Raw genomic sequence first — 23,630 nt, 5'->3', positions numbered from 1 at the left:
AAAGCTGGAGACACCACTGTTGTATAGGGAGAGGTATTAGCAGTAGAAAGAAGAAAAAGCTTATGCCGCTCTACAGAACACTGGTGAGACCTCGCTTGTATGGAGTATTGTATACAGCACTAGAGAATGTATCTCCATAGGAAATAAGATACTTTAGAGAGAGAACTAAACTAGTTCATGGATTGCGGGATAAGACTTACCAGGAAAGGTTAAAGAATTTTAACATGTATAGCTTGATAGACATTGAAATACCGTGTTTGCTCAATTATAAGACGACCCCCAAAATTTTAATATTAATTTAGTAAAAAAAGAAAAAGCTTGAATATAAGACCACCCTATAGGAAAAATGTTTTAATGAAAACTATGATTGAGAAAAATGATTTTTTTAGTTTTTATTGCGTTTTATTTGTCAGGCTGCCCCCCCAGTTATGCACATCTGCCCCCAGGCTTGCCACTCTGCCCTCCAGATATGCCTTATACCCCCTTATATGCCATTCCGCCTCCCTGATATGTCACTCTGCCTCAGAAATGCCTTATACCCCCTTATATGCCACTCTGGCTCCCTGATATGCCACTCAGCCCCCAGACAGAGCCATAGCTAGCTCCTTTTGCGCCTGAGGCAAGAATGGAAAATTCAGCTATTTTTATATAGAGGTTATTTTATTGACTCTGCCCTTGCACACTGCCTTTACACACACCTGCCCATTAACATGCATATACACACACACCAGCTTACAAACATACAAATGATCTTGCACAACACACACTGGTAATACACATACACTGCCCATACACACCAGCTTACAAACACACACATATATACACATACACTGCCCTTACACATACGTGCCCATAAACACGCATATGCACATACACTGTCCTTACACACACACACGTGCCCATAAACATGCATATACACACACACACTGCCCATACACACACACTGCCGATACATACATGCACACATAAACACAGCCCTTACACCCCTTTCTCCCCATCTCTTACTTTTCTCATCCTCCATCATCTTCTATCTTCCATCTTGTCATGAGAGTGCAAGGTCTGGTAGTATATGTCTCTGCTTTAGTGCTCCCTCATAACTATGCCCAGTGTGCCCAATGCGTTTGAATGGCAACATTAACGTTGGTCTGGTCAGGGAGATCCGTGATCTCCCCAACCAGTCCTGGAGGCTGCAGCTGCTGATCGGGCGGCTGTGCGCCCCCTCGCAGCTGCGCCCGAGGAGAGTGCCTCTCTCGCCTCACCCTTGCTACGGCCCTGCCCCCAGATATGCCTTATACCTCCCTGATATGCCACTCTGCCTACAGATATGCCTTTTAACCCCCTATATGCCACTCTGCCTACAGATATGCCTTTTAACCCCCTATATGCCACTCTGCCTACAGATATGCCTTTTAACCCCCTATATGCCACTCTGCCTATAGTAATACCTTTTAACCCTCTATATGCCACTCTGTGCCCCCGACTTACCAATGCTTCCCCAGACTTGTCCCCCTTACTTCAGACTTCCTGGTGTCTAGTGGGGGAAACCGGTGGATGGCTGTGCATCCCCCAGGCGCCCACTGGCTGCCAGAGAGCAGGATACAGGTCCTCTACAGGTCCACCTCTCTGGCAGCCGGCGAACGTGCGCAGACAACCTCCGCCGCTGCTGGCCGGTACTTCCACCGGGCTTCTATGACTGAGCACCGGAAGGTCATGTCACACTGGCGCTCAGTCACAGAAGCCCCCAGAGAAAGTGCCGCAGTAGCGGAGGTTGTCTGCGCGCATCACACAGACCTCCACTGGCTGCCAGAGAGTAGGATCCAGGTGCTCTGCAGCGCTGCAGCGGATCTGGATCTTAGTCTTGTCGTCAGACCTCAATTTGAGGTCTGATTAGAAGACGACCTTGAATATAAGACGAGGGGTACCTTGTCTTATAGTCGAGCAAATACGGTACATAAAAAATTAACACGATAAAGGAGGAAAGTATATTTAAAAGATAAAAAAGTGCCACAAGAGGCTATCTTAGATATAAGATAAGGCTAGGGACTAAGGAAAGTACCGTATTTACTCGATTATAAGACGACCCCCCAAAATCATAAATAATAATTTATGAAAAAAGAAAAAGCCTGAATATAAGACGACCCTATAGGAAAAAAGTTTTACCAGTAAATGTTAATTCATGTAAACTATGTGAACAATTGTTTGTTAATAAAAGCTACGATTGAGAAAAATATTTTGTTTTTATTTCCTTTTTTTTCAACCTGCCCCCCCCCAGTTATGCACATCTGCCCCCAGGCTTGCCACTCTGCCCCAGAAATGCCTTATACCCCATATATGCCACTGTGCCCCATGATATGCCTTTTAACCCTCTAAATGCCACTGTGCCCCATGATATACCTTTTAACCCTCTATATGCCACTGTGCCCCATTATATGCCTTTTGACCCCCTATGTGCCACTCTGCCTCCAGAAATGCCTTATACCCCTAAATACCACTCTGGCATTTAGGGGGTTAAAAGGCATATTATGGGACAGAGTGGCATATAGGGAGGTATAGGGCATTTCAGGAGGCAGAGTGGCGTATAGAGGGTTAAAAGGCATTTCTGGCGGCAGAGTGGCATTAAGGGGGTTAAAAGGCATTTCACAGAGCACTCTACCTCCAGAAATGCCTTATGCCCCCATTTAACACTCCCTCCCTCCTCCAAACTTAACGGTGCTTCTGAGTCCCCCGTTGCTTAGTCCGGGCAGCGTGTAGAGCTCTACGCGATTCGCGTAGACAACTTCCGCGGACTAAGCACCGGGGACTCAGAAGCACCGGTAAGTTGGGGGGGCCATAACACAGGAGGATCCAGGTCCCCTGCATCGCTGCAGGGGATCTGGATCTTAGTCTCATAGTCAGACCTATTTTAGGTCTGATTATAAGAGGACCCCGATTATAAGAGGGGTATTTGCTCTGGAAAAAACCTCGTCTTATAATCGAGCAAATACGGTATTCAGAAATTGGGCAGACTGGGTGGACCAAATGGTTCTTATTTGCCGATTTACATTCTTTGTTGAGCTACTAATTAATTACCACTATAATTAATTTTACTTTATAAACTCACAAGCACCATTCCTGCCAGGAGCTTTGTACAAAACTATCAAATGGTTGCATAGCAAGCTTATAGGGTCCTCAACTCCTGTTGTATCTATATGTGCAAAAGTATATGTTCATGCATTTAATATGACATTTTACAGCACTGTGGATAATGTTAGCAAGATGAGTAATAAATAAGTGTAATACAAAGGCTAAATATTTAAGGGAATTGGTCTAGAGTTTGACAGCTGCAGTTTAATGTTGATAAATTTAAAAATGGTTCTTCCTTGCTTTCAAATTCTATCTTTCTATATTAACTGAAGTGACCTCATATGTTCTTGGTAGAAAATATACCCAAGCTATAAGAATATATTAAGGCACAGAAATCGTGTTTAACATTGTATGTATCAGAGAACAAAAATGTAACATATTCTACAAATTAAACAATTTATACTATTGTAATAACAGGAAGCAATTACACAAAACAACAGACAGCAGTGTAATAATGCCAATAATTCTGTATGTTTATGACAAGTCAAAAGTGTTAAAAGCTTTCACTGTAACGAACCCAACAAGTAAGATTTTCATGGGCGCCCTCATTTGTATGTACTTGCTGTTTAGTCTTAGCTTTAACGTACAGCATGGAATCGGAATGCATGAGCCCGCACACATATACAGCTGTGTTGAATCTCATCAGTGCAGGATTTGTCACTTATGACCCATCAAAATCATACATAATTGTTGGACTAGATGGCAATGTAGATCCACTTCACAAGAGTATCTTGCTCTCAGGAGAAAAACCTGTGTCAGACATCACAGACTAAATATGAAAAAAAATCAGGATGAAGTACATAAAGTAGTTATATTATTCAATAGGAAGTAAAACAAAAGAGATTGGCAGGAAGCTCTAGTTCACCAATACCTGGAGTGTGACCTATCAACTGATTATACCAAAGGGAGCTTCTGTGGAAAAAGAACAGAATGGCATCCTAAGAACATTATGCAAGTTTAATAAATATATATTTGGACATGTTTCAGTTTCTGGAAGGAATTTGCTGTTCTTCAGGGTGTTAGAATAGCTGGTATAATTCTCTTCTCTGGCAGTCTCATAAGTATTTGCAGAAATTTGGCATGTGAGAATTTTTGTATGCCCAAAACTCTCTGTGGTCAATCTGTCCTGCCATCTCCCACCTCCCATTGTCCTCTTAGGTCAATGAGTCCATGAGGTCTCACATCAGTGACTTCCAGTAAAAAAACAAGGAGAGAAAATGATGACAGAGGCAGTTAAATATAACAAGGCACAGCAGTGGGGTATTACATTTCTAAAGGTATGATATTTGTCAGTTTATTGGGATTGGATGCTCAGTTGATCTTGGTAAATTTAGGGTGGCAGTTTGTTAACCTGTATTATAGAAGAAGAAGAAAAAAACATGGCTCTGCTGGAAAAAATGTCCTCTAAAGCTACTCTGCAGCATAGTGCAATGCACCTAGGCATTTAGCTTTTTTGTAGCCAATTCCAGTTAGTCTTTTCATAAATGTGCACCTCAAAGCGGGTGCACAAATTGGTAGACAAGGCGCTGGGATACATCTGGCTTGCGGATGATCCCCTTTTTGTAGTACTGGCGGATAGAACGGCTCAACTTATCATAATTCATTGCTGGACGGTTTTTTCTGATTCCCCAGAGGCGTGCAACCTGAGCAGAATCTTCAATCTTGAAAATGCCTAAAATACAAAAAGTACTTTTTAAGGAAATGTATGATCTAATGTGTAAGGAGACTTTGAAGAAATATAACTTATTTAACTACCTGTTGCAGAACTCCTAAAATCTCTCCCTTTAGTGAATAGATCCCAGGGTGTTTGGCTAGGGGATTAACAATGAACCACTGTCTTGTTTGCCACAGGCAATAATTATTATTACCCTTTATTTATTAAGTGCCAACATTGTACGCAGAGCTGTACACAATGGGTGGTTAACACATACATTACAAAAACTCATCCAGCCTCTTTTACTGGAGAGCAAGTTAGATTTGACATACAAATCCACACTACACCCTTGTGGTACTACTAACCGCCCAGATGAAAGCATAACCTTTTAAATTAAGAGTCAAATTATGTACATGACAAAACCATGTTTTGGCCATCACACAAATCACATACTGTTCCTTTATGACAAAAATTCCAGTCTCCCTGTCTTATTCAATAAACCACTTAAAATGTGTGCTTACTATTATATCAGAACATAATTTTCTTCCATCCTGTTTCAGTACAGGCATAAACTCAATCTTTTTCTGAGCTTTTAGCATAACTTAATTTGTCTATTAAAAAGAACCTAGAACTTGTGGGTTTTTTTTCAGTCAGTATACCGTAATTGCTCAATCTTAAAATTACCCTGATTATTAGATGACCCCCCCAAACTTCTCACACTTGTTAACTCTCTGTCACACTCTTATTCACTCTCTCTCTCTAACACTCTCTCTCATGCTCTGTCAATGTCTCCCTACCCTCTCCGAGGAGCACTTCCGTGTCCCTGTGTCCTTTTTTGCAGCTCCGCATCTTCTGGCTTCCCCCTTCTCCACGGTAACAGCTCCGCGAAAGGGTGGAGTCCCGCACACACCGCTCCCTGGATTGGAGGAACAGTGGACAGACTCCACCCTTTTTTTGGAGTGCTCAAGAGGCGAGAATATTGTAGAGGGATTTGCAGAGAAAAAGAATGTCTGCAGCCTCTCCCCGTTTATACAATCGGAGAGGGAATGTGTCTGCATGACCTTGGTTAAAGGACAAGGTCATTTTTCCAGATGTCTTTCTCTGATAAAAGCCTAGTCTTATAATCGAACAAATACGGTAGTTGTTTTTAAGATCAACCAACAATTATCAATTCAACAACATTTTGTTCATTAGAAGAGAAGGGAGCAAAAAAAGAAAGATGAGTGATGTGAAAAAGGACACACTCAAAAAGGAGAGGAACAAGAGAAAAGGAGGAATGAGAGGAGATTGAAGACAGACATGAAGGAAAAGTAAGCAAGGAGAAATTCAAAGAGAAGAGACAAGGAGAAGAGTGTGAGATAAGTGAAAACAACACAAAAGAAGAGAAAGACATAATAGAGAAAATCAATAGTAGAAACAGATGAGGCACACTTGCATACTCATACAGCTTGTTTGTACAGTGCAACATGACGTTACCTAACCCAGCTGAACTTCCCCTCTGCCTCTATTTGAAACTGCCACCCAGGCGGTTTCTGGGAAATAAAAATGTAGGTCCAGAACTCTGGACCTACCTCTGTATTTGAAGATTGTCCTATAAAACTGGTACAGGTGGCAACCCAATATCGCATTGGTATAAATCTATCCTGAATCTAAGACTGATAAAGGTTTAGTCTTTACATCAGGGAAAATGGACAGACTAGATCTATAAAAGGTGTTTAATGGAACATACTATATTGTTTGCAACCCACAAAAATTTCCCAAGCTTTATTAGTAATTTTCCTTTAAAACCTTAACTTATTCTTCCCAAGACATATACTGGTTAAGTTACACAAATGTATTAAACAGTCCATCGCCAGGTCCAGCTGTTTGCACCTAAAAAACATCTCTCACATTCGCCCATTCCTCACCCAGGAATCCACAAAAACTCATTCACTTATTATTTCCCATTTTAACTACTACAACACTCTTCTGGTTGGCATTCCACTGTCTCGACTCTCTCCTCTGCAGTCTGTCCTAAGTGTTTCTGCTAGGCTTATCTTCCCTGCACGCATTTCCCCAGTCTGTGAAATCCTCCACTGGCTCCCTATTACCTTTAGCATTAAATTTAAAATCCTGGTACTAGCATATAAGGCCCTCCATAACACTGCTCATCCATACATTTCTGCCCTCATAAGCAAATACTCTCCAACTCAATCCTTAAGTTCTTCCCAGGCGCTAAGGCTCTCCTCCTCACTTATCACCTCTTCCTTTTCCCATCTACAAGAAGTTTACTTGCAAGATTTTCTGACATTTTTGTTTTACATAGGACCATGGAATTTTCTTTGACAACAACTTCTTTATATGAAAATATACTTAGAAACTGTATGCATTATTAAAATGTAGGGAAATAAAAAAAAAATAATAACATATTTAATGTACTTTTTAGTTAATAACTGTTTAGGGACAGAAACAAAAAAAAAAAAAAGAAACTGGCATCTAAAACCAAATTATAGTCTAAAAAAAACCATAGAAATGGCTAGGCATTTGTGCCTTCACCTTTTTCTTTGTTCAGCCATCGGATGGAACGTCCATAACTGTGTGGTTTCAACAACAGTTCTTTCAGGAACTGCCACAGGTGGATTGGCTGCCCTGAACTAGAGGAATCCACTTCAGTGTCTGCCCAACACTCTCTCACTCCATTGCCACCTAGCAAAAAGAACAGATGATGGGAACAGATAAATATTTTTCTCATGATAGATGTAACCAAGAGAGAGAAGGAGATGTGGGGGTCCATATTTGACCACCATTTCCAGGATACAATTAATTGAAATAAAATTGCATATCAACTTCTGCCCTTCAGGTTCAGGCCATCGGGTTCAGTTGCAACATAAATAAAAACCTCACAATGTTTAAAGCACGTCAGAGTTATCAAATTAAATAAATGGAGAAGTGATCGGCTTTTTAAGTGCAAGCTATATTTTAAAAAAAGAGTAAGGGAAGATGAAACATCAATAAGTGCATATTTAAGAATCAACCTGTAAAGAGATAAACGTTATAGAATTGTAACAAAATTACCTGGAAGAAGCCGTTCGGCAAAACGCGTGGTTTGAACGTGTGCAGGGCTGCAACTAACGATTAATTTCATAATCGATTAGTTGGCCGATTATTTTTTCAATTAAACAATAAATCGGATTTAAAAAAAAAACATTTTATTTATTTAAAATAATAGGATGTTAAAAAACTTTGAGAAAAATGCATTTCTTTTTTTTTTTATTTCCCAACCTGCCCCCCCAGTTATGCACATCTGAGCCCAAGGCTTGCCACACTGCCTCTCAGATATGCCTTATACCCCCAGATATGCCACTCCGCCCTCCCCAGATATGCCTTATATCCCCTATATGCCTTATGCCCCCTGATATGCCACTCTGCCCCCTGATATGCCTTATACCCCCTGATATGCCACTCCACCCTCCCCAGATATGCCTTATACCCCCAGATATACCCCTCTGCCCCCAGATATGCCTTTTACCCCTATATACCATAGTGCCCTCTGCTATGCCTTATAATCCAAATATCCAACTCTGCCCCCAAATATGCCTTATACCCCCTATATGACACTGTGCCCCCCTGATATGCCTTATATCCCCCTGAAATGCCACTGTGCCCTCTGATATGCCTTATAGCCCCTGATATGCCTTATACCCCCCTGATATGCCACTCCGCCCTCCCCAGATATGCCTTATTCCCCAGATATACCCCTCTGCCCCAGATATGCCTTATACCCCCCCTATATGCCATAGTGTCCTCTGATATGCCACTCTGACCCCCTAATATGCCACTTTGCCCCCAGATATGCCTTATATCCTCTATAAGTCTTATAGCTGCCTGATATGCCACTGTGCCCTCTGATATGCCTTATACCACCTGATATGCCCCTCTGCCCCCCAAATATGCCTTATACCCCCTATATGACACTGTGCACCCCTGATATGCCTTATAACCCCCTATTTGACACTCTGCCCCCAAATATGCCTTATACCCCTATATGCCACAGTGCCCTTGATATGCCACTCTGCCCCACCCAGACTTACCCCCTGTGCTCCATACCCCTTGGTGTCTAGTAGGGGTAGAAGGTGAACGCCTGCGCCATGCGCATAGATAAACCTGTGCTGCTGGCCGACACTTTCGCTATAGCTTCTATGAATGAGCACTGGAAGGTCATGTGATGCCGGCGCTCCATCATAGAAGCCCTGGCGGGAGTGGAGGACAGTAGCGGAGGATGTCTGCGTGCGTCACACAGACGCACGCCCGCTTTCAGAGAGGATGATCTGGGTCCCCTGCAGCGCCTGGGGGGGAGCTGGATCTTAGTGTTATAACCTCTATTAGAGGCCGGATAATAATTAGTCCTCATGAGGTCGGATAATATTAGTTGAATCGATAATGAAATTCGTTGCCCACTGGAGGAGGAGATACACATACGATTAGACATCCTGCCTGTACTGCTGTGTTGGCAGTTACATAAAATAAGGACTTAATAGGTCCCACGGCATCCCCCACAGATGAACTCAGCCCACAATGATTTTAATTGTAAGTACTTTTTTGTTACAATTCTATAAAGTTTATCGTCTTAACTTGTGTCTCCATCCCCTTCGCTTTCTCCTGAGATCCAATTCATAACCCCTTCCTGAAGTGTTGATTTTTTTACTGTTAAATCCGCTTCAAGGTTGTCTGTGCCTACAAAGGGGCCATTCTACCGGCTTTCTTTATAAATATATTTCATTTTATTTCAAAAAATTACTATGTTATAAGTGTTTTATTTGTTTTATTTTTACCTCCTTACCTGAGAGTCTGAAAATTAGAAGAAAAATACATATATTGGGAAGTATCATATTTAATTTTCTTACTTTAGATGTGTACCACTCATTTTCTTTTTTAATTCACTTATATTTGGGCCAACTTGTGGAGTTTGACCTTTTGTTGACATCAGTCACTTCTATTAACGTGAGGGATACCTCACACCATTGTAAAAATTATTATTTAAGCTGTGCAATAAGTATTAATTGTAAAGGAAGTTAAGTGTACTAAACCTACCTACCCTATAATGCATATTCTTCGCAAATTCTATTTGACCTAAGGTCTTGAATTTGGCCAAATAAAGACAAAATCAATACATTTTTGAATATTTTATAAATCCATGGGTGTGAGTGGAAGAGATAACATTAGGAATAAAAAATAGGATTGGGTTCATCTTGTTAAGATCCCCTTAGTGGAGAATTATAAGTGTTTAAGCAAGGATCATTGTTGAGACAATAAAAGAGGATACATGAAGTATTTAAACAAGGATCATTGTTGAGAGATCTGGAATAAGATCTGGCTAAATTCCCTCAAGTGTCTCACTGCCCTCGAGCCAGGTCATGTAACTTTATAGGACATCCTCTGACATGTCATGCCATCCTTGGCTATTTCTGGCAAAATGTATATTGTTGGCAAACCATGTATACCTGAGTTAAGTCCAAGAACCACCATAAGTTAGAGGGGTATAGATACCAGGAGTAGGAAGTAGTGGGAAGAGCCATATTAACACTGGTGGGGTAGAAAAAGGCTATAGAGACTGAGATGGGGAGGGAGATTCACATTGAAGGGAGGAAGGGAACAAAACTCCTTACTCCCTTTCCCTTCTTCCACCCTAATACCTCAATACCTCCTCCCTATCGCCTAAGAGGGATTTCCTGGTGTTTAGTAGTTAATAGAACAGCATGTACCTGCGCAACATGAGAAGTTTAGTTTACGATAGCTAGGGTCGTAAAGATTAGCCACAACTACCCCAGTCTACAATTCCAAAGTTTTTCAGCCAGTAATTTCTGACCGTATATTATGAGCTGCAGTCAACAACAAAAAGTTAGCATGTAGTGCAGGTAATCACAATTCCAGTCTATAACTACAATTCCCATAAAGTTCAGTTGCCAATATGGATGGCTAACTATTATTGTAGATGCATGCAACAAACGTTAGTGTTTGTACTGTAGACTTAGTGTAGAACACCCCCACCCCCCCAAGCCCGTTCTACAGTTACTTGCCACTATTCCAATAATCATCAACTAGCAATGTTGCTCTCAAAGTCATGGGAGTTGCATTCTAGAAAAGTTAATGATGCACAGCAAACAAGATATTACAAAAAAGGGTAGTTAGAGGGTAATAAGAAAGGGACATGATACCTTGGAACCAAAATAGGACAGTTTGTTGCAGTTGTGGCTAACATTTGGCACTTGGAAGTGATGTTATTTGTTCAGCCAACCAAATGGATGGCTGAGGATCATGAAATGTGCATTCCACAGCAGCACAAATCTATAAAGATAAAAAAGCCAAACATTGGCACTCCAGTTCAGTACTCACTTTCCGGTGAAGCTTAACATACCAGACTGGTATTAAGTTGCCAGCAGTCCCCTAACTAAAAAAGTAGGGGAACACCAAACAGGAATTACCCAGAAAGCTAACTGGAAAGAAGAAAAACGAACTGCTAAAACGTCATTTTATTTGCAAAAAATTTAAAAATGAATAGAAAGAAACGGTGGGTAAATCTAGATATCCCAGGCTAGGGCAGTTAATAATAGTGAGAAGGTTCATCTGCCCTGTTTTAATCCAAACAAAACTAAATATCAGTGTCTTGACCTAGAATATTCTTTGGTAAAGTCGCTAGCTGCAGGATATTACACCGCTAATAATTTCCACATTTAAAGTGAGATCAATTACTTTGCTCACTACATACTAGACCTAGAACTGATATTATCCCCTGCAGTTAAGAGATTCTAGAAGCTTAGCTCTATAGAGCCCTACCTGCAGAACGGATAAAAATAATTAAATTAGATAAGAAACAAAATACCCGTGGAGTGTTAATTAACCCTAGCTGCAATAAATGTTTGAAATAAACCAACTTGTGGCTTCAGCATGCAAATTTTGTCCCTGCCCAGAGTGAAGGAAAGGAAACCAGCTAGATGGAGAACAGCTGGGGGTGTATAGAGTTAAATAAAAACTCTTTTGCTGCACTTCCTGGGTGTATTTTTCTGCTCTCTATGTCTAGTTAACCGACTTTAAACTGTCTGTCGTTTCTCCCTCCCCTGCTGTTGCTCCAGGGAGCCTTTTGCATAGGGGGCAGGTGCCCCCTCTTGCCCCCTTCGGAAGCCCATAAGTGTATCCAAGCTTAAGAAACACCAAAGATACGGTATACTAAATTTCGACCATGTCCCTCTGCTTAAAATGGATTGTCTAACAATTACAGCTTGCATGCCTTGGGCTTTTCCTCCCCATATCCTTGTTCAATGGTGACTCCTTTTTTCCATGTACAGTGTACACAAATTATTCACCGGTGGTTTCTTCAGAAAAGTTAGGCCATTATTTTTTTTTAAAAAAAAATAGTTTAGTATAATCCAACATTTATTGTGAAAAATATAAACAATAGAGAAAAATTGGGGGTTTCCAATGTAATTTTTTTGGGGGGAGGGTTACCTTCACAATGCTGGGTTTGTAATATTAACCCCTTTGTGACCAATAACGTACCAGGAAAAGATTTCCCTAGAAGATAAACGACGTACCTAGTATATCATGGGTTAACAATGCTCCCGCATTTGCTGTAACCTAGCTACAGCAGAGCAGTCTGTCTACACCAGATTCCCTGCACTTCCGTACATGTGATCGTTTCTATAGCCAATCACATTCAACAATACAGTAAAATCACAAAGACAGTAATCTCTTTCTCACTTTGATCCTGAGCTGGAGACAGACAGAACAGTAGGGAAAAAGTGATTCCCTAGGTTCCAAGACTCGTATACATATATATATATATATATATATATATATATATATACAGAATATACTTTTATAGCTGTAATTGTTACTGGGTTTAGCATAGATGTTTTATATGAGAAATAGCCAAATATAAAAATCCTCAACTGAACCATTTTTTCCTAACCATGTTCATTTCGTGCTGCTTACACACAAGGATTAAAACTGGCAGAAAAGGCCTAGAGTCACTTGCTGGCCCCCCCGGGTCAACAGAAAAATGACAAAAAATTATAATCTAGACTAGAATCTAGATCTAGAAATGTTTTGGATTATAATTTCCTTCTGATTTCAGAGCCGGGTGACTAAAACATGATACTCTTTGGTGCAAAAAATGGGAAATAATTAGAAGAATACATTGAGACAAACTGAACACATTGACCCATGGCTCTTCACATGTGCATCAGATGATGACCAAAGTACAAATACATTAGTAGCTCTGTGTATATACATAAGCCTTTTCACATGGGAATTTTGAGTCACATTGGTCTTTAAGTGAAGTGCTCTATGATTCGACCTTTTCCTTGTGCCCCACCCAGAATTATGCTGGATAGTGCAGTGGAGAACAGAGACTGCTGTATAGTTTTCTGTGCAGTGAAGAGGGGCTACCGCATAATATTACGCGCAATACGGCTGCTGGATGGTGTTATGTGTTAAAGGGAGGAGACTGCTTCACACTGTCGTGTAAAGCGTGGGAGAGGCTGCCATATAGTCTTGTGTTCAATGAGAACAGGGCTGCCTTTGGTTTTCTTTCTGAGCAAAATCAGAATTACCTTTGCCTCTATTATCAGGCAATTTATTTTTCAGTGGCAATTCTGGTGGCGAAAGTGGTGATACTAATGGAAAGTTCCTGCTCTTTACTCCACTTAAACCACTTTACCGCAGAATTTCTGTTTACCCTCAAAATCTTTTTTTTCCACCTTGTGACTTTACATTCTACAATGCCAAAGTGTTTGTGAACACTGCATTATACTATATTATGTAAGATTACTGTTTTCTACGATAGCCTACAAATGAGTTGGGGTTCAGGCCAGGACAAAACCACAGCCTAACTGTGAAGAAAAAAAAACACTCTTCTTCTTACCACAATATCTTAGGTCACCTTGTCCTGTCTTCTCTTTCATCCAGGCAGCTGCAAAGAGAAACAAATATATTTACATCCTAATGCTGGATGGTGATATATCTCTGGGGCTTATTTCATAGGTGGTGTTTCTACGTTATATTAATTAGGTTATTTGGTTGGGTCCAGGGGTCGGCAAGGTGTCCATAAATGGACACAGGTGTCTGTCACGCGGCCAGTTAATTCTAGAGGTAGATGGAACTGCTGCTGGAGGAGAGAATCGGTTGCAGAGATCAGCGCAAAAAGACTGTTCCTATAGACCTCAGTTACAGTTGCTCCCTCACACTGTACACCCTCTATTGGTGCTGAGTGCAGGGATATGATATCACATCCCAATACTGATCTCTGAAGCTGTGCATACCACTAGAGGGAGCACAGAAACAGACTTCACACCGGAGGATGGGTAGTAATAAAAAGAAAGGTAAGAGACAGTAGGACATGGGAGAAATGGGGATAGATAGGAAAGAGATAATGAGATTAGCGAGAGAAAGGAAAAAGGGAAGGGATAGGGAGAAATGGAAGAAATATTAAGAAATAAGAGATAATGAGAAAGGTAAGGCGATGAGGAGGAAAGGAAGAGATATTACTATTTCTGTTTTGGGCCTAATGGAATATAATAATTCCAACACATTATTAACCTAGCATTGTTTTAAATTAAAACATGAACTGTGTTTAGTAACCACGGCCAGTGATGTACCAGGTACACCATGCCCAAGTGGGCTCATCGGCTCTCCCCCCATGTCGCCACGATTGTGGTCATCGTGGGGGCACTGCTGCTGTTGTCTGCCCAGCACAGCTGCCCCGGGCCTTTGATTACTCCGATGGGATCGATTCTGCAGGCTCAACATGCAATTGCATTTTCAGTTACAACAGGCAGCTTCAGTGAAGGGGGTGGTGTGTTATCTGCCATAACATTCCCCTGCCACCTGATCGCTCCATGAGAACAACAGTGCAGACCAGCAACAGCAAAAAAGAGCCCCCACAAGCCCTTTGATTGCTCCTACAGGCAATCGCAGGTCAGGTCAAGGTTTCTTCTGTCTCCATAGGAGTGTGGAGACCAGTCCCAACCCTCCCCTGCTACCCAATTGCTCCTTTAAGAGCATTCATGCAATGTTAACCCCTTCAATGCTGTGGGGACTAAATATCAGTGAATGCTGTGCTGCTCTTTCAGCACTGAAAGAGATAAAACATAATTAAAGAATTTACATTTTAATATAATAATAAATAACAGCACCCTGAAAGTCAAGGATTCTTCCAGGTCATTTGTTGTGAGTTAAGTATCTGTAGCAATTTAACTGCTGCAGAACCAAGCGAAAGTGGGATGATGATGATCAGTTCACTCCTGGCCAATAGGCGTGATCTGATCCTTATGGCAGCCCCTGGATTACCCTGCCCTAGAAAGAGAGGTAATAATGAAACCCCCCACAAATGTATAAAAAAATACATAATTATTACTCGATCACATTTTAAGTCACAGAATGATTTGTCTCCCTGATCAATGTCAGTGGCCTAAACTTGTCACTTACAAGTGATCTGAGACAAGTGATAACTGAAATGAGCATGCTTTAGTTATGACTCCGCAATGTCTGAGAAACATTACTTATCCATGCATGTGGGGTATTGCTGTACTCGGGGTGGAGGAGGTTACTGAACACAAATCAAGACCTATTTTGTTCTTTCACATATCCACTAAGAAAAATGTTTTCTTGTTTAATTAGACTAACTTTGAAAGGCACTGGTGTGGAATCAGGCGCATAGGACAAGCCAATATGCCCCTAACTAGAATCCCTGAGCCGTCTAGTTTTTGGCAATATATCGTTTTAGGGGGTTAAAATAGAAAATTGAACCGTGTCTCAAATGAGACCTGTACCCAACAAGCAGATTGTTTGAAAACTGTAATGTTCCTAATTTTGAACCTGCAGTGCCGAAGAGACATGCCCTACCCGTACACTCCTGAACTCGGGGGGGAGGGGGGGGTTCTGAATACAAATCACAAGTTGTGTTAGTAATTTCATGTACCTAGGGGAAAATTACCGAAATACTGTGTTTGGATAGAATCGGTTCGTTGAAAGTGAAATTTTACTCAAATGAACAGACTGGCATTAAAATGATTAAATCAAAAATATTAAAATGCCCCTTGTAAAAACTTGGAATGTCAACTTTCAAAAATATATATATATATATACTTTTGTTTAGTAGTTGTTTTTTTTCCGGTCGCTATTGGGCCCCAACTCCCATCATACCACATTTTTAAAAATTCTTGTTTAGAAACAGCGATGCACGTCATTCATAATTTAACCCTGTAAGTGCCAAAATAAATGAAAATACCAGGCATATCTGGTGTTTCCAAAAACAGGGCAAATACCTAAATACACTTTTGGAGTTTTTTTTTTTCTATTTGCAGTTTTGCACTAGTTTATATATATTTTTAAGGTGAAACTGTTTCCTTTTTCTACTAATTTTTCCCCACATTTTAGATATTTTTCATACTAAATGATGGTGTAACGATGGTTGTGCTGAAAAAACCCACAATATATAATGTGTGTGTGGTGCACTAAATGGGTTAGTGGGCAATCAGAGTTAACTAAAGTCGTGGCAAAAGCACAAAAACTGCTCTGGTCATTTAGTGCAAAAAAAAAAACAACTGGTCCTAAAGGGGTTAAAAATGTCTGCCATGAAGTATGTCCATGCGTATCTCTGGTTAGGACTAGGGCAGTCACTGCTCCCAATATTTGCTGCGGTATTTTTATTACCTGATTTCCAGATATCCAAGTGGGCATACAAAACATCCCCACATAACGGTGATCGGTCTCTAAAGCTGTCTTCACTTAGAACGCACAGGTCCCTTCCAGTCAGTTCCTGGAAGCTCCGTCCCACCTGTGGGAGGCGATACTGATGTTCGGTCCAAAGAATCCATTTCTGAACATTATTTATGGTCCACTCCATGGGATCTAAAAAGTATGACATATATTTGAGAATGATATGATGTTGGTTTTCTGACAGAAAAGATGCATGTTACTGTGTAAGTTCCCCTTCCCATCATGAAGTTCAGTTCTGCTGTTTGCATAACCTTTTATAATGTATGTGTGTATATATATATCATTTATATTAAAATGTAAGTCAACATGGAAGAATAAAGTTATTTACTGTCATATTCACATGCATACTAAATGTATACAAATGGACAGTGTTCACATTTACATAGTAAACATACACTTTAAAAAAAAATTGCTTTTAAAAGCCTGCCCTACCAAACCCGCTTCCCTACTTCACTACTTTGAATATTCTGTGTCTAGAGGGGGTTGCTATGAATAAGTCTGTTTATACCCGAGGGTCCAGCTTGCAGGTGTCTATGTCTTGTTTATGCTGATTCAAGTATCTATACATTGATCATTAATAAGATAACATTTATAAATATTATCTATAAGGGAACAAAGATTATATTATGCTTAAAAAACTATGCTCTATGTATAACCTGGCTATAGTAATATGGTTATTACCTAAAACTGTGTATGCAATTCTATTTAAAGATGAATATTTAGGAACTTCAGGCTTAATATGCATTTCAATGGGACTTTGGAGACTTCCGTCCTCATATTCATTTAAATTTGCTCTGGACTCTGCAAATGCAGAATACCCCAATGCATTTGCCTCTTTCCTCCTGCTTCAGCTTCTCAGCTTGCAGGAGATGTGTTCGTCCAAAAACATCTCCTGCTGCCTGTACCCATGCTGATAGCTCCATGGAATGGGGGAATTCTAAAGACATCCCCAATGAGTCCAAAGTGCAGCAGAGTGAAAACTAGACCATAGAGGGGGCTCTGGAACTGCAGCTTTTCCTGAAGTGCTTTATTATATTTTTGTAAACAGGTTGAAGAATGTATATTAAAAGTAGCTACGAAGTACTATTATATGCACAGGGGTGAGCATCCCCTCTTACCCTGTAACACACACATACATACTAACATGGAAACTCATACCCACACACCATATACTAATGTACCAATGCCATACGCTCACACACATGCTAACACCATACATTCACTCACATAATCACTCTAGCACCATACACTTACACACTCATTCCAACACCATACTCAAATGCACTCACAGACATACATTAATTTCGCTTTGTCATGACTACCAAGACAGGTGCTTATTTAAAACCCTATACTTGTCTGGTTCAGATGGACACCTCCTGTTGTGGATGACTACTGCCATCTTAGCCCTGCTCTTTATTGCCATTTATCTACAAGCTTCAATGGGTAGGTAGATTGGGGCTGGTAGACAACTGGAGGGCAGGAGTCTTTGACAAGGTTTGGCAGATGGCAGGGGTCTGACACAAGTCTGGCATACTGTGAAAGTCTGACATGGGGTCTGGCGGGGTCTGGCATACTGTGGGGGTCTGGCATACTGTGGGAGTCTGGCATGAGGTCTGGCAGACATTAGGAGTCTGAGACAAAATCAAGTCAAGCAAGCCAACGTCATACACAGAAGGGACTAGAGCATAGTACAGAAGTATAAGGCAAGTCCAGGCCAAGATTAAAAAAAACCAGAATACTGAAATTAGGTACTGAAGAGCAAAACAGAGTCAAGGTCCTAGCTGAATCAATATTCAAAATCAAACAGGTTGAAAAGAGGTAGCAAGGATGCAGTGAAATGCAGGATCAATTTTCTAGCAACGGATGCTAGGATGAATCCGGTTATAAAAAGGCCACTGATTACTAGATTGGCCACGGGTGTTTTAGGATCCTGACACAGAAGACATGGTCATGAGAAGGCAGAGATTACAGTGGCCCAAAGCCTCCTGGTTGCAACATAAGTTTATATGGGCACCCAATTACTGCTCCCCCTGCCTTAATGAATATCTGGACATGCATTCTTTGTTGGTAAAACTGACTGTGACCCTAAACTGTCTCTTAAACACATACCACTTAGGTACACCCTAAATCACCCTAAATCACATTGTTCTACAGAAATAAAAGTCACAATTATTTGTATAGAAAAAAGCTAAAAATGCATAAAATACAATAGTCCTCTTCTGAATACTTTAGTATTTACATAAACAGATTAATAGGTCACAACATGCCTCTATCCACATTCCCTAAAATAGTCCCTTGGCTATTCAAAATATTGTGAGATATGTAAACCTCCTTGTGAATCACAAAAAAAATTGAGAAAATGACTCAGTGTTCATGCGATCTAAACCTCTTTTGAGGATGACATGAATTTCTAGATTGTAAACTCAATTGAACTTACTACTTTTTATGTCCTGTCTACTCATTGTACAGGACTATAGAAAACAATAAATAATACTAATATGTAAATGGGCATAATCATTCCCAAATAGTAGATCCCTGTTTATTAGTCTAAATAAAAAAAGTTGCATAGGCCATAACGTGATGTACAGAGAAAATAATAATAACATTTCATAATTGTGTCAACTAAACAGTGGACGCATATTGCACAGGTATAAAGAAAAACATAACCTGCATTTAGTTTTCCGATACCGCAAAACTAGTTTAGTTGAAGTCTGGTGAGTATGTGACTTTACCTTTTTCAATATCATATTCCCATTTACAACCCCTTTGAACATGTTGTCCAGTATAATCATGCTGAATAGTTGTCTTTTAATAATGAAGATATTGTGTATTTATATACTAATGAGAAACATGGCTTACCTGCAGATATGTTGAGGAGTTTACATGCAGTCTCAATATCTTTTAGCACCTCCCCAACTACCATGGTCTGCATTTGCTCCAGGGAATGATCTTCAAGATGTAAGGAGGTCTGGTACTCTAATTCGTGATGTAGTCCCTGGCTGTCTATAACAGGACATTGCTCAGGCTCCTTCTGCCCTTCCACTCTGTGTCCACTTGGTATTAACCCTTTGGTCACCCAGTTGCCTCCTTCATTTCCATACAACATGTCACAGAATGGCAAGTAATAGCCAGGTACTCCCTCTTCTGGAGGTTTGTCCAGGCTGGTGAGAGTAGAATCCTGTAGTTCTAGGCAGTTTTGAGTACTGCTTGGAAGGTTTGCACCACTGCTCCCCATTCCTTCAGAATGCAGGGAATTCAAATCTGGATGATAAGCATGAATATTTGACTTTATTTCTTAGGTAAAAAAAAAAGCAGGAGCTTATTAAAATCCCAAGTATACTATGAGTGTCACAAAGTTCTGTGACATGAGCACTTTTAAAGTGTATACAAACTAACATATACATAATACTAATAATACATAAAACATATACTTTCATGCCCTAACCCGATCGCAAGTGTCCATTTGCTCATATAGTATTGTTTTCCAATGTTCTACATAAACTAGTACTTAACATGAGTTGTACATTCTATCTAAATGTATTGTTATTCAGTATATTGTATTAGGTCCAAAACCTAAGATGTTTTGTGTTGCATTTTTTACCAAAATATTACAAATATGCAATATAAAGTCAGCTATATGAATTCAGATGTGTCAGATGGAGACACGTATAACATTGTGGGAAGTACGTTTTTTTGTTGCGATTCCTATATAGGTTGCTAAGTGTTGTTAAAGAAAATGAAATCCCATATATTCCAGTGGCTGAGCAGATATAAAGGCATTTTGTAAGCTTGTTACAGGGACCACGGTCCGTATAAAAAGCCACCCTCTTAACGGCATAAGAGGTGGAGAATAGTATGCCAAAACTGACTTTTTTAGGTTGTTTTTTCCTAGCACACCTCCCTAACTTGTTTGGTTTCTAGAGACGTTTTGTGGTAATAAGATTACTAGAAGGATTGCAACATTAAATCAAAAGCAAAAAAATATTCTTAAATGTTAAAACGTGGTCAAAACTATGGCAGGTGAAACTTTTGTGCTATCATTAGAGGATTTAAGTAGTCTATGTTGTGCATTGGGGTTAGAGATGATTTTTAAATCATCATTTTTATGAAACTGTTAGTTGGGGCAAAGACTTACACCATGACATTATGAGAGTTTTAAGAAACATAGGTGTGACAGTTGAATATGGAAACAGATGGGGTGATAATCATGTTGGGAATTTCTGTACAGTTTGTCTAATGTAAAACTATATAAACAAATAGTACTTTGATGAGATATAAAGAGACAAGCTCCTAGATACACTCACCTACTAGTCTCATCTCAGAACAGAATTTGTTCACTTTTTCCAATTTTCCATTTTTTTAACAAACAAAACAGAGCGTTTCGCTTATTATATATAATTTCATTTTAGCAACTAGGGTTTTTTTTATATTTAATGTATAAAATAGTGCTACAAGATAAGGTCAGTCTGCAACCTGATAAAAAAAAAAAAACTTTTGTAAAGGTGCATATAACCAATCGTTTGGACAAATTGAAAGGAACGTTTTCCCTAATCTCCATATGAAAAACTCACGGCAGGTGTTTTTGGATTATATGATCTAAAATAATGGGACCAACCTAAGAAAATCCCAGACAGATAAGAATTTGCAGAAAATCTCTAAATCATCTCCACCTTTTATCCTCTAATGACTACCTCTTTAAAAGGGTTGTATTTAATTCTTAACAAAACATTAACCCAAACTATTCAAAACTAAAAGGAATTTTAAAATAGAAAAAAATACACAAAGATGTGTATTTCCTTCTACAAAGGAACACTGACCCAGTAGCATTCTCCCAAGGTTCTAGAAATCGGTGTACAATATATATATATATATATATATATATATATATATATATATATATATAATATGTTGCATACATATATATTCAGTTAAATTCAGAAAATACTATTATACTGTTACCTGTCTGAAAAGCGTCACCTGCAGACTGTCACCCTGGCATCGGTATCAGCTGTGTGACAACTCTTTCTTACTTCTATTTACTTTCACCCTTCCCTTTTCCCTTCTCACTACCACCTCCTTTTCCTTTAAGACCTCTCCTCCCTCTGTCTCTCGCTGACGATGCTTTAAATCCTAAAGACACGTGTCCTTGGTGTGAGGGATGTCTTATATATTTTCTTCCTCCCTTTATCCTGACTTATTTAGAAATCTTTCACTACATTTAACGTTTCTTCTTTCTTCTTCTTTCTGTCGTTCTATCTCTCCTTTTCACTTTCTCATCTCACTTCTATTTATATTGTCTTTTAAATGTGCTATTTTCTACTTTTTAAAAAATTATTGTTGTCTCCAATCTCATTCTTCTCCTTCTGTTTTCTTACTTTTCACCCTCCCTCCCTTTCTTCTCTGTGGAATCTTCTCAGTTTATATAGCCCTGTCCCGTACCTGAGTAAACACACCCTGTATGCTCACATTTAACAGGTGCATGACTTGCCTGCTTAACCCTTCACGCACATAAAAACACAGATAATATTAAGTAGCATAATAAACAGTTCATAACACTAATTCATTACTGATATAAGAACTGTATTAGAAATCCAAAACTCATTGAAAAATGAATATACACATTTGTAAGTTATACAGAACTGATTGGTGCATTAAATACACGGTTCTATGTTATGTAAGGAAGGAAAACAATACAGATATAATTAACAGCAAAGTAGCCCCTAGACCATTAAAATTTATCTGAAAGCTGTTAATATGATTAAAGCCATTGCTCTGTTCACATGACCCCCCCATGAGTCCTTTGTAGTAACTAAAATTGTGCCTTATGTTGGTAGGTGGGATGGAGAAGATTTAATTCCTACTAGGGGCAGGATGTTCGCAAGTACATTTTAAAATTGAGATTGTGGTCATTCAGTACTGGGCAAAATGAAAATATGTAACTTTGTCATCATAGCACTTTTGCAGCCATAGAGAGCATGCAATGACCAAGCTGCCTCTGCTAGACTGAAGGACCACTTGAACACATAGCACATGCACAACCTCCTTTTTTGGCCAGTCTAATTATTAATAATTATTAAACACAAATTTATTTATGTGCTTTATAACAATATAAGGCTCTGCTGGTAGTACTACAGAAATACAACCTGGGAACTATATTTCAAGAAATAAAATATAGGACCTGGTCTAGCTGCCTATTTTTTTAAGAATATGATCTTATTTATTTATGAGGCTTATGAGGGTTTGCTGGTACTGCAAGTGTACTACTAAAACAAACCACAATTATGTAAGGTAATAAAGTCTGAGCAGAATGTAATAAATGATATATATATAAATATAAAAGTATGCACTTGGGTAAGAAAAATTAAAATGCAAAATATACTCTAAATAGTTGTGTGTTGGGTAAATCCTCTATGAAAAAGGATTTAGGTGCAAGATGCAGGCATGTATTAAAAGGGGAACAGGTTTATAAGATCAAAACATAACTTTACCACTTTATAATTCATTGGTTAGACCAGATCTAGAATATGCAGTGCAGTTTGCACCAGTACAAAAAAAGAAAATATATTGGGTTCAGAGAAGGGCTGCAAAAATGACTAACGGTATAGAGTTGTACAATAGAAAAAAAGGAAAATTGGTAAAAATTATGCCTTTATTGGCTAATTGACATATAATGGATTCCAAGCTTTGAAGACCACCTAGGTCTCTTCTTCAGTCATAATGTATTGATTATGGGAAAATTTAATCTATGATTTAAGGCTGTCAAAACTAAGACTGTTTTCTCTGAAGAAGACAAACCTTTACAAGTATGTTGAAGGTTAATGGAATATCATTTTGGATATCTCTTTTTAAATCATACTTTCTAGACCACACATGGACATCCCTTAAGACTAGAAAAACTGAGATTTTGTCTTAAACAGAGAGAAGGTTCCTTTACCGTTAGAGCAGTTACATTGTGGAATAAACTGCTGTCTTGAAGATGTTTTGGCCAATTCAAACAATATATTGGATATTTTTACAGAATAGCAAAAACATTCTAATCTTAAAACATTCTAATTTTATGTAACAGAAACTACTAGTTCTGCGTAGTTAAATCCTTAAC

The 23,630-nt window shown here is 39.3% G+C and overlaps 1 protein-coding gene across 1 annotated transcript; it reads right to left on the bottom strand.

The window, feature by feature from the left end:
* Window positions 1-4,386: 4,386 nt before the first annotated feature.
* SPDEF (SAM pointed domain containing ETS transcription factor) lies at window positions 4,387-21,958 on the bottom strand. The gene is made up of 6 exons (XM_053457872.1): window positions 21,491-21,958; window positions 19,391-19,792; window positions 16,466-16,663; window positions 13,677-13,724; window positions 7,313-7,462; window positions 4,387-4,795 (listed from the first exon to the last, which is right to left on the bottom strand). The coding sequence occupies exons 2-6, from the start codon at window positions 19,764-19,766 to the stop codon at window positions 4,617-4,619; spliced, it is 951 nt and encodes a 316-aa protein (XP_053313847.1). The 5' UTR covers window positions 19,767-19,792; window positions 21,491-21,958; the 3' UTR covers window positions 4,387-4,616.
* Window positions 21,959-23,630: the final 1,672 nt, after the last annotated feature.

Source organism: Spea bombifrons, chromosome 2 (assembly GCF_027358695.1).
Source record: "Spea bombifrons isolate aSpeBom1 chromosome 2, aSpeBom1.2.pri, whole genome shotgun sequence".
NCBI classification, from domain to species: domain Eukaryota; kingdom Metazoa; phylum Chordata; class Amphibia; order Anura; family Pelobatidae; genus Spea; species Spea bombifrons.
This window is presented reverse-complemented; position numbering and strand designations above follow the sequence as displayed.

What these genes read in the sequence shown, in the direction of transcription:
- SPDEF (XM_053457872.1), bottom strand. Translation starts at nt 19,766, where the DNA reads ATGGGGAGCAGTGGTGCAAACCTTCCAAGCAGTACTCAAAACTGCCTA. An exon ending in ACTCCTCAACATATCTGCAG is followed by an intron (nt 16,664 to 19,390) that starts GTAAGCCATGTT and finishes CATACTTTTTAG; the next exon opens with ATCCCATGGAGTGGACCATA. An exon ending in CTTGGATATCTGGAAATCAG is followed by an intron (nt 13,725 to 16,465) that starts GTAATAAAAATA and finishes TTCTCTTTGCAG; the next exon opens with CTGCCTGGATGAAAGAGAAG.